General features: G+C 39.0%; 1 protein-coding gene across 4 annotated transcripts in view; it reads left to right on the top strand.

The window, feature by feature from the left end:
• Positions 1-13,342, top strand: part of HECW1 (HECT, C2 and WW domain containing E3 ubiquitin protein ligase 1) — a 426,782-nt gene that overhangs the window by 344,859 nt on the left and 68,581 nt on the right. For all 4 annotated transcript variants that reach the window (XM_073886906.1, XM_073886905.1, XM_073886907.1 and 1 more), the window contains one exon: positions 5,002-5,136. In XM_073886906.1, coding sequence (XP_073743007.1) covers positions 5,002-5,136 — 135 coding nt within the window. The remainder of the gene's footprint in view (positions 1-5,001; positions 5,137-13,342) is intronic.

A 13,342-nucleotide genomic window follows, 5' to 3' on the forward strand; every position in this document is an offset into this window, starting at 1 on the left:
TGTCCTAGGAAAACACCAAAAGCCATTCTTCAGATGGCTCACAAATGAAGCAGAACAAGAAATCAATAATGGGGAAAACATAGTATAAAAGGACTGTGGTGGTAAATGTTTAAATCAATCAAACATATGGATATAAATGGAAATAATTGCTGTTAAAGTGCTTTAAAATATTTTGGGAAAGACTCAGTAAAATATGGGAAAATACGTATAAGAAAAATGGAATAATTGAATAAGAACTGTCTGAATCATATTCCTAGCCTAGAATAAAACAGACAAGGGAGAGGGAAGAGGGCCCGATGAACAGGGCAAGGAAAGTTGTGCTAAGTTCCTGGTTGAGTGTAAGGGGAGTCCAATTGGATAATTTGAAAAATAAGGGCTAATATAGTTATCCGATCAACTTAAAAGGCAACTATTTGTACCTTTGAGAGCAAGATTTTTCTGTGTCAAATTCCTACAAAAATAAAATCAAGCAAAATACAATTTACATAGCAAAATACCCCAAAAATCCACGAGGAAACAAAGAAATTGGAAATAATACAAATAAAATGACAAAGGTACAGCCAAGCATAACAGTCAGATTTGTTAACAAACAGATCCAGCTTATTAAAAGACACGCCTAAGAAATGATTCAGAAAGTTTAAAAAATAAAAGAATAGATATTAATAGAACATGAAACATAACAAGAAAACCAGTGGTTGTACATTAATATCATAGAAAGGAGAGTTCAAATTCAGAACCATTAAATGGAGTCAAAATAAGATTTTATATAAATCAAAGGCACATCTAAAGTAAAGGTACAGTAATCATGTATCTTATAAGCCAAATGGCATCATATCATATAAAGAAAACTAAGAGAAATACAAAGAGAAAATGAAATAAATGCATCGTAGTACAAAATGAGTTTTGTGTCTATCAGTCGGAGAGACAAAATAAGTCAGGATTTGAATAATATAATTTTGTATTAATGGAATATATATTCTTTTGTTAAAAATAGAGCTTACATAGGGGCGCCTGGGTGGCTCAGATGGTTAAGCGTCTGCCTTCGGCTCAGGTCATGATCCCAGCGTCCTGGGATCCAGCCCCGCGTCGGGCTCCCTGCTCCGCGGGGAGCCTGCTTCTCCTTCTCCCTCTACTGCTCCCCCTGCTTGTGCTCTCTCGCTCTCTATCAAATAAATAAATAAAATATTTTTAAAAAATAGAGCTTACATAGACCTTAACTACATACAATTTTTTTTTTGTCAGTTATACCTCAATAAGGGTGGAAAAAATAGAGGTTACATGAATGGATAAGCAAAATGTGGTATTACCCATACAACGGAAGATTATGCATCCTTAAGAAGCAATGAAATTCTGACACATGCTACAGCATGGATGGACCTTGAAAACATTATGCTAAGTTAAACAAGTCAGAAACAAAAGGACAAATATTTTATTTCACATGAGGTATCTAAAAATAGTCAAATTCATAGAGACAGAAAGTAGAATAGCGTTTCCTAGGGTCTTGGGAAAGGAGGGAATGAGCAGTTGGTGTTTAATGACTACAGAGTTGCAGTTTGAGAAGATAAAATATTTCAGGAGATGAATAGTGGTGATGGTTGCATGACAATGAGAACGTATTTAAACACAGCCATCAAAATCAATCTGCCGCGGGGCGCCTGGGTGGCTCAGTTGGTTAAGCGACTGCCTTCGGCTCGGGTCATTGTCCTGGAGTCCCGGGATGGAGTCCCACATCGGGCTCCCTGCTCAGCAGGAAGTCTGCTTCTCCCCCTGACCCTCTTCCCTCTTGTGCTCTCTGTCTCTCATTCTCTCCCTCTCAAATAAATAAATAAAATCTTTAAAAAAAAAAAAATCAATCTGCCAGTTATAGGTTCAAGACAGTGCTCTTCATGACTAGTGGGTTTTAAATAAAATCAAGACCTAGAAACCGTTGAGAAATTATTGAAAATGCATGTGACCAATATTTAATAAAACATGTGATATAGAAAGACTGTACTCAAAGGATTAGTACATTGGCTTTTATTATCAAACAAGAAAAATAAATATTAAAATATAAGCTTTCAAACTCATAACTTAGAGAAGGTTAAAAAGCAACAGTAATTAAAGCAAAAATTTATTTCAAAATGCATTTGAAAATAAAAACCCAGAAGTGTGTGAACTGGAAAACGACATAAGAAATAAGTTAAAATCAAAGAAGATATACCTAAAAGTGTTCTTTATTCAATAGGAGCATTTAATACTATAAACAGACACAAACTGAATATACCAACAACAGCTTCCCTGGGTACTAGGAATGATGGGTTACAAACATTACAGGAAAAGAAGCACTCAGAATAGCAACAAACAGTATTAAATATCTACAGACTCCCTTAACCAAAAATATGTGTCTTTCAGGAAGACAACTACAAAATTTTACTGAGAAGAGAAAGTCTTGAATAGACAGTCATTTTATGTTCAGAAATGGGAAAGGATACATTGACTATTATAAAGAATGAATTCTCTCTAAATCATCTGTAGTCTTAAGGTGACTGTAAACAAAATCCTAATAGCACTATTTTGGAACTTAATAAAATTAAGATCAGTTCATCTGGAAAAATAAGCAGGCATGAATACTTAAGAAAATCTTGAAAAGATAAATTAGGAGAGGAAACTTGTCCTACAGACATTAATAACTGGAACAGTGAAAATCCTACAGATCATTGGAACAAATAAAATATTCCTGAAACAGTGGTATTTATAAGAATTTATACGTAATAAAATGATAGGGAATGAATGATTTGGAAAAACAGGCTCTTGGAGAAAAAAATTGAATTACAACTTCACATTCATACCAAAATAAGTTTCAGAACAAACTCACCAAAAATAAAGCTAGAAAAACATAATTAAGCATTGAACTGAACTCTAGACAGAAATGATTGAGAGATTTGAGTACAGAGGAATATAAAAAATTCTGTGTAGTGGAAAACAAAGCAAACAAAGATCAAAAGCAATTTGAAGGCAGAGGAGTAATTAACACATTTATAAGTAAATGATAAAACCTTAACATCCCAACAACAACAAGAAAATGTTTGGCTTCCCCTGTAAACAATAATTTAGCATCATTTACCATTCAACATTTCTAAGAGGTCTTTTAAATACTCAACATTTATAAAGTCCATGAAAAGCATCCATGAACTTACGATAAGAGGATAAATCTGTACAGCGCTCATGAAGGGAATTCGTTCATATGGGCCGACCAATCAACAAAATTTTTCTAACTTTTAGCCCGGTGATTAACTCAACTTTTAGGAATTTATACCAAAGAATTGCCACATATGCACAAACATAAGAAACCCATTTAACTTTAATTTATAAACTTGCAGGCATATAGTTGAATAATAAAAAAAACCTTCAAATATTGACCTCAGCTTATACCTGTGTGTTTAAAATCTCATGTTATATAAACATGTTGATAAATGTTTTCTTTTCCACTCACATTTTTTCTTCTTCAGGTTCTTGACTCATTTTTCGATATCACTAGTGTCACTTTTGAACCACCGAACGTCATCTTCAGTCCCATCCAAATTATTGGACATACAGGCTTTTTTTTTTTTTAAGATTTTATTTGTCTATTTGGGAAATAGAAACAGCACAAGTATTGGGGAGAGGCGGAGGGAGAAGCAGACTCCTCACGGAAGGGGGAAGCCCAGCTAGGGGCTGATCCCAGGACCCTGAGATCATGACCTGAGTGGAAGGCAGACATTTATCCAGCTGAGCCACCCAGGTGCCCCCACACAGGCCTTTTGGAATCTGTGTGGAATGCTGTCTTGGGAATTTTACTGCAAGTCACAGATACTGATTCACATGATATTAGGGAAGTTAATCTCCTATGTCCTGTGGGGCTATCTTTTGGTCTCCATAATGAAACCACTTCTGTATCGCTTTTTATAGAGCTCTTTAATTAAAGAGACTTGTTTACAAGGACATCTAATACTTGAAATTATAAGCTCATACTTCCCAAGAATAATTTTTAAATCTGTATTTGACTTTGACTACTTCTGTCAGGTGGTATCTGAATGTGTCTACAATGAGCATTGATTGAGATCTTTAAGAGGAAATCACCTTCACCAAATATTACATTTTGTTCAAGACAGTATTTGAAAGATTGTTTAGTAGTACAAAAGGTTTGTTTTTCTGAAAAGGTACTAATTTTACGGGAGGTAATTTTAGATTTAAAAAATAACCTTTGCCACATACTGGATGGAACAGGTACAGTAATCAAACATTCTACAAAGATTTATGAACAAGAATGTTTATTGAAGCATTATTTTTAAAACAATAACAAAGTAAAATGTCCAGTGATAGAGGGTACCGAAATCACTATGCATCCATCAAGCTGAATACCATATACCTACTAAAATTCTGTGCTAAAAGAATGTCTAATAACTTAAGGAAATGCTCATAAAATAATAGGTGAAAAAAACCTTCTAACAAAATTGTAGGTGCCAATGTGAGGAAAATATATAGATTATTTGTATATTTGCATAGAAAAAGAAAAAAACGGAAAAAAAATCACTGTAATATTTTGGTGACTACTCTTGGATTGTGATATTTGGGATAATTTTGGTTTTCTTCTTACTTTTTTATCCTTTTAAAATTTCTTCTCGGTAAGACTGTGCTAGTTCTATAATCAAAAAGACTTTGTTTTAAAATAAAATGATCCATAAATTATTATTGGTGTTATTTAAATACATCAAAGGCTCTACTTTTCTAAATCTCCATGGTGAATACAATGTTATGATCATAAGTCTATAACGCCACAGTGTGAAGTGTTTATCAAGGACTGGTGGTGTTCCATTCAACTACTGAGCAAACGGATGCACAGTGCCCAGTCTTCCATCTCGGTTTGAATAGATAGAAAGGAGGGACAGAAATAAACAAGAAGACTGAGCCCTGTAGCATTCCTTACTTTATTGCCTTCATTCTGGCTCTTTCTCATGCAGTATGCTTTTGGTCTATCTGCAGTCTTTTTTCGTGGACCACAACAGTCGAGCTACCACTTTCATTGACCCCCGAATCCCTCTTCAGAACGGTCGTCTTCCCAATCACCTGACACATCGACAACACCTCCAGAGGCTCCGGAGCTACAGTGCTGGAGAGGTAACACTCCCACGCCCCCTGCCACATTCACACTTCCACGGGCCCTGCTCAGGTGGGGCCAGAACAGTTTCAGTGGCTGGGATCTAGGATTGCCTGCTCCTCAAGGGGCTGTGCCATATCCACACTGGTCTTTAAAAGAATGAGGAGTCAGGGACACCCACGGAACTCCTTAGACCCATCTTCAGATTACCTTCCTTCTGCCTTCCCTTTTGCCCTAATAATCGCCACTGCTAAAAATCTGTCTAGCTTAAAGGAAATTGAAAATGCAGTGTCCACAGATCCGTACACCATGGCTGGAGCTGTGCTTCCTTAGGCCTGCCAGTCACACGTGAATTCCTAAAAGATCATACAGGGTGTGACTGACATTAAACTTCTGGCTCTTCATAGATCCCGGAGAAGACAGCAATACCATATACATGGACTAAAAACTGGGGGAAATCCACTGGGGACATGAATACTCTCTTCCCATCCTTCCACGTGCTCTTTCCTGGTTTATATCTTTATACACTGCCTAGGGTTAACTTCCACTGAATCGTGAAATCTGCCATCCTTCTTAAACATCATGTGCATTGCCTTTCTGAACTACGATCTCTTTATCCCATACCATTTCCTAACTTCCTTCCTCAAACCAAAACTCCAAACATAGCTCTTTTCTACTTTTAGTCAGTTCCTGGCAATATTATGAGCAAATCCCTTACTGACATTTCCCAAGTATTGGTACCATCCTAGAAACCACCAGGATCTTAGGAGATTATGGCCACTGAGAGCCATTTCTCATAAAACAGCTTGTTGAGTTGGATTACAGTGAGGTAAAAATGAAGTAGTACAGGATAAAAAGAAATGTGTGTGTGTGTGTGTGTGTGTGCACGCATGCGTGCACGCACGCGTGCGCTCCTCCCCACTGCCCCCGAGGGTCATTCCAAGGAGAACTAGGGTGAACATTTCAGGAGAAATGGGGAGAAAAACAATCCGCCTGGCAGCCTCAGATAGCAAACATAAGTCTCAAGGGAAGAGCCTGTTGCTCTTATATTGGTACCAGGTTACTACTTTTTTAGGGGAATCATCTGCATACTCTGACAGGTCTAACTCTTTCCAACCAAGGGCGCTCATGGTTTAAAGCCAGTGTGATAGAACGAATTTTTCTTCCATGGGTCATCTTAGGTATTGTTTTAGGATACTGCTGAAAACATGTTGATTCTTTCTTTCCACATATATGTAAAATGTGTTCATGGCCATGCAGAGAAGAATATTATACATCCCCAAGGGTTATGTGGGTGTCAGGACGCACACATAGCAGACACTCATCAGCAGACACACTTGCCAACTACAAAAAGCAGTGCCCCAACTTCCCAGCTCAACATGCATTATATTCCTCTCTGGTGGCGCTTTCATAACAGTTAAGAAAGTACAGCATTTATGAGATAATAGTGGATAAATTCAAAAATCTGAGTCATTTTTGAAATATGCCCTTTAATTTATTTAAAATGTCAAAGCTCTTTAATATTATGAAGGCAATTTCAGCGCTAGTATAGAGTAACTCCATTTGACAAAAGAAGCTAAGTACTGCAGTCAGGTTCACTGTCAATAAAACAAAAAGGTAGGTTACTCAATGTAAGATGAACCCCTAAAGATATAGATCTCTTACATTTATAAGAAAATAATCTGAAAATACAAGTCTTCTAACATTTCTGTTGAAACGAGATTAAGGTCATGAGTACCACTTGCAATACCTGTTCTGAAACACTTATTTAATATGACTGAATAGCCTAAGCACAGTTACATTGACTTTCAACAGTAATGACAAAGTACCACCTGCATCAGCCAAGAAAAACTGTAACACATAACAATGAAAGGGTATAAATGTGCATCAACCATCTGTATTCTTGCTAATTCATTCACTCTCCAATTGACTCAGTTGATCAGGTTTTTAAACCCCTCCCATCCCTCTGTGCATCCTCTGTCCACTGGTAGCTTTGCGCTGACACAAGGAGAAACCAAGAAAAGCAACAAAGAGAGAAACTGGGAGGCAGAGAATAGCTGACCCAGAGGCAGCATACCAGAGAAAACAGAGACCCAGCCTCTGTGAAAATAAATATCTGGTTCCTCCTGCTGTGAGAGCCCATAGCCTAGGGAATGAGAAGACAGGAGGATCTTGGTATAAAAACAGAAGGAGGGCGTGGTGGGTAATGTTAATTGTGTTTGCTGTGATGTGATTTTGCTCAACAAACACTGATTAAGTGCATGGCTTGCTATGAGCACTGTGGAATGCAAAGAAGTATGAGATATGATCCCTGCCCGGGAGAATTTTATATTCTATGCTTGAAGCCAGGCCAAAAAACACAGAGTTAAGTAACAAGAACAATTAGAATATGATTGAGTGCCAAGAGAGATGTTAGGACAAGTGCCACAGAAGTTCAAAAGAGGCCAAGGAAAGGCATCTTTAAAGTAAGGTACTTGACCTAACCCTAGAAAATTGGTAGAATCTAGCCAGATACAAAGGAAGAGGGAGGGCAACCCCACAGAGAGCCCGCGTGAGCAGAGGTGCAGCGGTAGGATCCAGAAAGGTCAGTAGAGAGACAATGAATAGTTCAGGGTGACCAGAATACTGTTTCCACTTGGGTTTTGTCTTGGTTTTTGTAAAGTTTTGAATATCACATGCTTGGCACTTTCTCATGAGCCCACTGAATGAATCTGAGAGGAATAACATGATAATTTTTTGTGTAAAAGTGGGCTTTAGGGGAGAAGACTACTGGCATTTTGAGGACACTTCTGTAATGTGTAGAATTGTCCCATGCCATTGCAGGACCTTTTTACCTGGTCCCGTCCATTAAATGTCAGGAGCACCCTCACCTCACCAATCACTATGACAACCAAAACAAAAAACAAAACAAAATACCTCTCAGCATTTCCAAATATTCCCATGTGGTAATACCACTTCAGTTAAGAACTGCATTTTATAGTCAGGCAAACTTAAATATCAAAAATTCAGGTCACACAGGGAGTTCAAGACCACAGTTCAGATCTAACTCCCCGTCTGGTGAAAAGTAGTATTTTACGAAGGAGACAGTGATGGCCAAGAAGAGGAAAGAAAAGAGTGATCTGCGAGAGTGGCCCCATTAGTGGCCACTGGAGGTGGCAAAGAGACACAAGACAAAGGCCACCCTGTGGGAAGAAGCCTGCAGAGGTCAAGAGGTGGGAGGAAGGGGTACCTGGGACTTCAATTAGCAGATGGAGTCTCAGCTCCAGCTTCTCTACAGAGGAGGTGTGTGTCGCTACTCCTTCCTTTCCTCTCTGGGGCCTCAGTTCCCTCATCTGCCAGCGGAGCAAGGGAACTCGACTCGACGGCCGGCTCTGTGATTCTCAGTCTGTGAGGCTTGAGGCACATTAACAATGCACAGGCAAAATGAACAGGAAAGCCAGTTGGGGAGGATGGCAGGTTTGCTGTTAGAGAAGTTGAGAATGAGTATGAAAACGGTAGGATATCCAATTTGAAATGACAGTTAAGCAGATGGAAATATGAGACTCAGGAACAATCAATGAATTATTTCCATAATCCATGGTTTTTCTGTGTCACATATCAGGGGCACCGGGTGACTTGCTATAGATGTTTCTTAGATCACGACCTTAGGAATCAATATTTTCTGTTCACCTTCAAGAGCCATTCTCTTGAGTACTGCTCAGCAGTAAATATTTTTATCAATTGCTTTTAAAGACAGAATTGAAATCGATTTCTATATTCAGGATCCTAAATGGTAAAAATTTCCCTCAAAACCCCTATGATAGGTTATTAACAGAGACACTGTCAAATGTCTTTCAGATTTTTTTTACCTCAAGTGAAAATTTTTCAGGCAGTCTGCTGAAAGCAGTTCTCAGTAATATAGTGCTTTATGCATAAAAAGATCATTATTTGATACTTTAACCTGCATTTTAGTACAGTGTCACATCTGTCTGCAATATACAAAAAAAGCATCAACAAAACAGGCCTAACTCTTCACATAATGTCCACATGGAAATGGATACAGATAAATGGAAAGAGCATATAGGGATATAAATATTGGATCCCATCTCTCAGTAAAGAAATCACTGAGGATCACATTTGTCTTGTTTATACTGCAAGTAACAATATAAATTAATCTTAATAAGGAAGGATAACAGAGCACATAATTTTTATTTCTTTTACCACTTTATCTTGGTCAGGTTGGAAAATCAGTAGTCATAGAAAAGTTCTGGAAGGGTACACACAAAAAAGCATAATAGTAATTACCTCAGGAAAGGACAGGAATCTGGTAGAGAAGAGAAACTGACTTTTTATATATATATATAATTTTTTTATTATATTACATTAGTCACCATACATTACATCATTAGTTTTTGATGTAGTGTTCCATGATTCATTGTTTGTGCATAACACCCAGTGCCCCACGCAGAACGTGCCCTCCTTAATACCCATCACCAGGCTAACCCATCCCCCCACCCCCCTCCCCTCTAGAACCCTCAGTTTGTTTCACAGAGTCCATCGTCTCTCATGGTTCGTCTCTCCCTCTGATTTCCCCCCTTCATTTTTCCCTTCCTTCTCCTGATGTCCTCCACGTTATCCCTTACGTTCCATAAATAAGTGAAACCAGATGATAATTGTCTTTCTCTGCTTGACTTATTTCACTTAGCATCATCTCCTCCAGTTCCATCCATGTTGATGCAAATGTTGGGTATTCATCTCTTCTGACGGCTGAATAATATTCCATTGTATATATGGACCACGTCATCTTTATCCATTCATCTGTTGAAGGGCATCTCGGCTCCTTCCACAGTTTGGCTATTGTGGACATTGCTGCTATGAGCATTGGGGTGAATGTGACCCTTCCTTTCACTACATCTGTATCTTTGGGGTTAATATCCAGGAGTTCAATTTCTGGGTCATAGGGTAGCTTTATTTTTAACTTCCTGAGGCACCTCCATACTGTTTTTCAAAGTGGCTGTACCAACTTGCTTTCCCACCAACAGTGTAAGAGGGCTCCCCTTTCTCCACAACCTCTCCAACATTTGTTGTTTCTTGCCTTGTCAATTTTTGCCATTCAAACTGTGTGACTTTTCACTTTAAAAGCAGAGGTCACTCTTGGTCATTCTTTGCAGTGAGCTTTTTGGATGACAAAAGTTATTTCATTGGCTCTGATAACACAGAGAAATCATCATTCAGGAAGCTTGCCTTTAGGGAGGGTAACCTGCACTGCTTCTAAAAATTGGGAATTTTCCTCTTGATTCCATGTAACCTATACTTGATTATAGGTTTGATTGGAAGTTTATAAAATTCAGACACTTAGGAAAATAAACTTTTGAATTATCAAGAGTAAGTAAAGAATGTAGAAAACACAGACACAGATGGGAAAGAAGTTAAAAGACCAATATAATACCCCATCTGGAGACACTTCCTGGTCTACAGAGAAATTAAAAAAAAAAAAAAACTGAATCATGTTGTCTATGGTTCTGTGTTCTACTTTACCAATACCATACCTTGGAGACTGTTCCCATGTCATTAAAATTCTTCTGTATTTTATTTTTTTTAAGATTTTATTTATTTATTTGAGAGAGAGAGAGAAAATGAGAGAGAGAGAGCACTAGACGGAAGAGGGTCAGAGGGAGAAGCAGACTCCCTGCTGAGCAGGGAGCCCGATGCGGGACTCGATCCCAGGAGTCCAGGATCATGACCTGAGCCGAAGGCAGTCGCTTAACCAACTGAGCCACCCAGGCGCCCCAATTCTTCTGTATTTTAATCGTATGGATCTACCATAATTTAACTCAAGCCTTTCTTTGTACATTATGTTTATTATTCACTTTTCACTATTATAAGTATGTTGAACAACTCAAGCATAGATCTCTCTCTTTTGTTTCCTTAACATAATTCTGAAAACTTTGTTAATGATCTGTTTTTAGAATACAAAAGGAATCTAGAGGTGAATGCAAATTCATCACTTGGGCCTTTCCTCTGAACTCACTATTTTTTTTTTTTTATCATCAGGTCTCCAGCGTTTTCAAAGAGAGCATTAGCTGATTATTAACCCAAATTCAGTCTAAAACCTGCAATTTTCAATCACGGCTTTAAAAAACCACCAGTTTACATTTCTAAATTGCAACGCGGGAAGAGAAGCTTGCTTACCAGTCACTGAAAACTATTTTCTGAGCATATCTTTCTCTTTTTTTCTAGAGAGCTTAATGTTTGAAGTTTTCACATTTGCAATTATGATTAAAGCTATCTCAACATCAAAAAGAAGAGAAATCTTAAAAGTAGTCCCTACTGCAAACTGGGTTTTAGCCAGTCATAGAAGAGTCATAGCATGTCTGGGGAGAGGCAGGCCCTTGGGGGGTTCCCTCTTTGTCTCTCTGTCTCACACACACACACCCCTGGGAAACTCAGTAACACAAAAAGTGTCAAATGCGAAGGGAATTTACTGAGTCATGTTATTTTAGTTTTAAATGGAAAATCCATTCTTCCAGTCATTTTCAGTAGTTAGGAAAGCAAACGTTAGCATCATGTTTGCAGTGAGGTCCACATCAGGTCACCTAGCTGATATCAAACATTCCTCAGGATGGACCCTTTAGTACTACTTTAGGGGTACAAGGATCCTAGCACATAGTAAACTCTAGACCAATCTCAGAATCTCCTCCAGCCATGCTTGAAATTATCTCCATCCCTGTAAATTCCTGGCTCCTAGTTGGACAAGGCTGTTTCTATCTAACCTTCCCATCCATCCTCATCTGTAGGCGCTCCGGTACCTCCTTTACCCTCGGCAGGTGTCTCTATGGTGCAGGTACCCCACTTGCCCTAACTTCCCCCTGTGTTGTTTCCTCCATCTCACTCATAGTTGGCCTGAGGCATATTCATCAGTCAGTTGTCTACCTTCAGAGTAGCTGGCCTTCATCTGGTTTCTGAAGTTTTTGAACCTGCCTTAGTTTTGCCAGTGAGCAGGTGACCTCAGAAGTAGGCACCATTTTTCCCCAAAACATATCTGTAACATATGATTTCCCTATGGCAGCCAGGAATAGAAGTGAGCCTCTTCCTGTTTCAAAGTGCTCTTTATTTTGGGGCAACCCACCAACAATGAGACACTTTGGCTCAGGGTGTGACAGCAGGCATCACCGGAGTTCGGTATACAGCCATGCCCTCCTGAGGTCTGTTATCAGATCTACTTCCTCAGTTTCTCTCTGTAATACATCGTTTAGATAATCTTCAATGGAGTGGTCTTTCAGATTCCTGTCTTTACAGCATCAAAAATATTTCAAACACACATTAAAGCAGACGGACGTAATTCCTTCCAAGGAAAAGAGACCTATCATTTCCGCCCCAGAAAGGCTTTACATATTTATTAATTCAAGGAGAAAGAAATGTAGAGACTCAGCGTTGCCTATATTAATAGTCAGCAAACCTTTCTTTCATCACTTTGCATTGTGACCATGCTGTTGCAGAAGTACCAGCTTCTAAATCTTGGTGGCTGGCTACACTAGCAGTACAGAGCTGAGGGCTAATGACATCAAAGTGAGAAGTCCACCACAGCGGCACAGAATCTATTTCCTTGTCCCTCAAATAAGCAGTGGGCAAGGAGAAAGACCAGAAGAGAAAGGATGGGTCTGCCTCTCTACTACTTCAAGAAGAGCAATTCAAAGACTGCCGTATACAGACAGTGAACTGATAGCACATCTCTGCAAAGAAAGGGTTGTTACCCCTGTCTGTGTGGAGGGTGGAAGTAGGACCCAGAGGAAAACCAGCAATTACCATGTCTTTAATGAGTAAGCCCTAAATAATCTGTCCTATTCATCATCTGCACCTATTCATCATCTGCAATATGACACATGGACTAGTCTTTTTTTTTAAGATTTTATTTATTTATTTGAGACAGAGAGAATGAGAGAGAGAGAGAGAGAGAGAGAGCACGGACATGAGGTGGGGAGGGTCAGAGGGAGAAGCCAACTCCCCGCTGAGCAGGAAGCCCGATGCGGGACTCGATCCGGGGACTCCAGGATCATGACCGGAGCCGAAGGCAGTCGCCCAACCGACTGAGCCACCCAGGCGCCCGACACATGGACTAGTCTTAAATGGCCCCTTTGAGATTGACCTGACCTTTCCGGACTTTGTATCATAGGATCTCAATAACTCTCCTGAATTCTGTGGAAGTGAATTGTATACCAGTCTCAGAGGGAGAATTTTCTTTCCTTA

Source organism: Callorhinus ursinus, unplaced genomic scaffold, assembly GCF_003265705.2.
Source record: "Callorhinus ursinus isolate GAN/ISIS: 27379988/994484 unplaced genomic scaffold, GSC_fseal_2.0 scaffold73, whole genome shotgun sequence".
Lineage (NCBI taxonomy): Eukaryota > Metazoa > Chordata > Mammalia > Carnivora > Otariidae > Callorhinus > Callorhinus ursinus.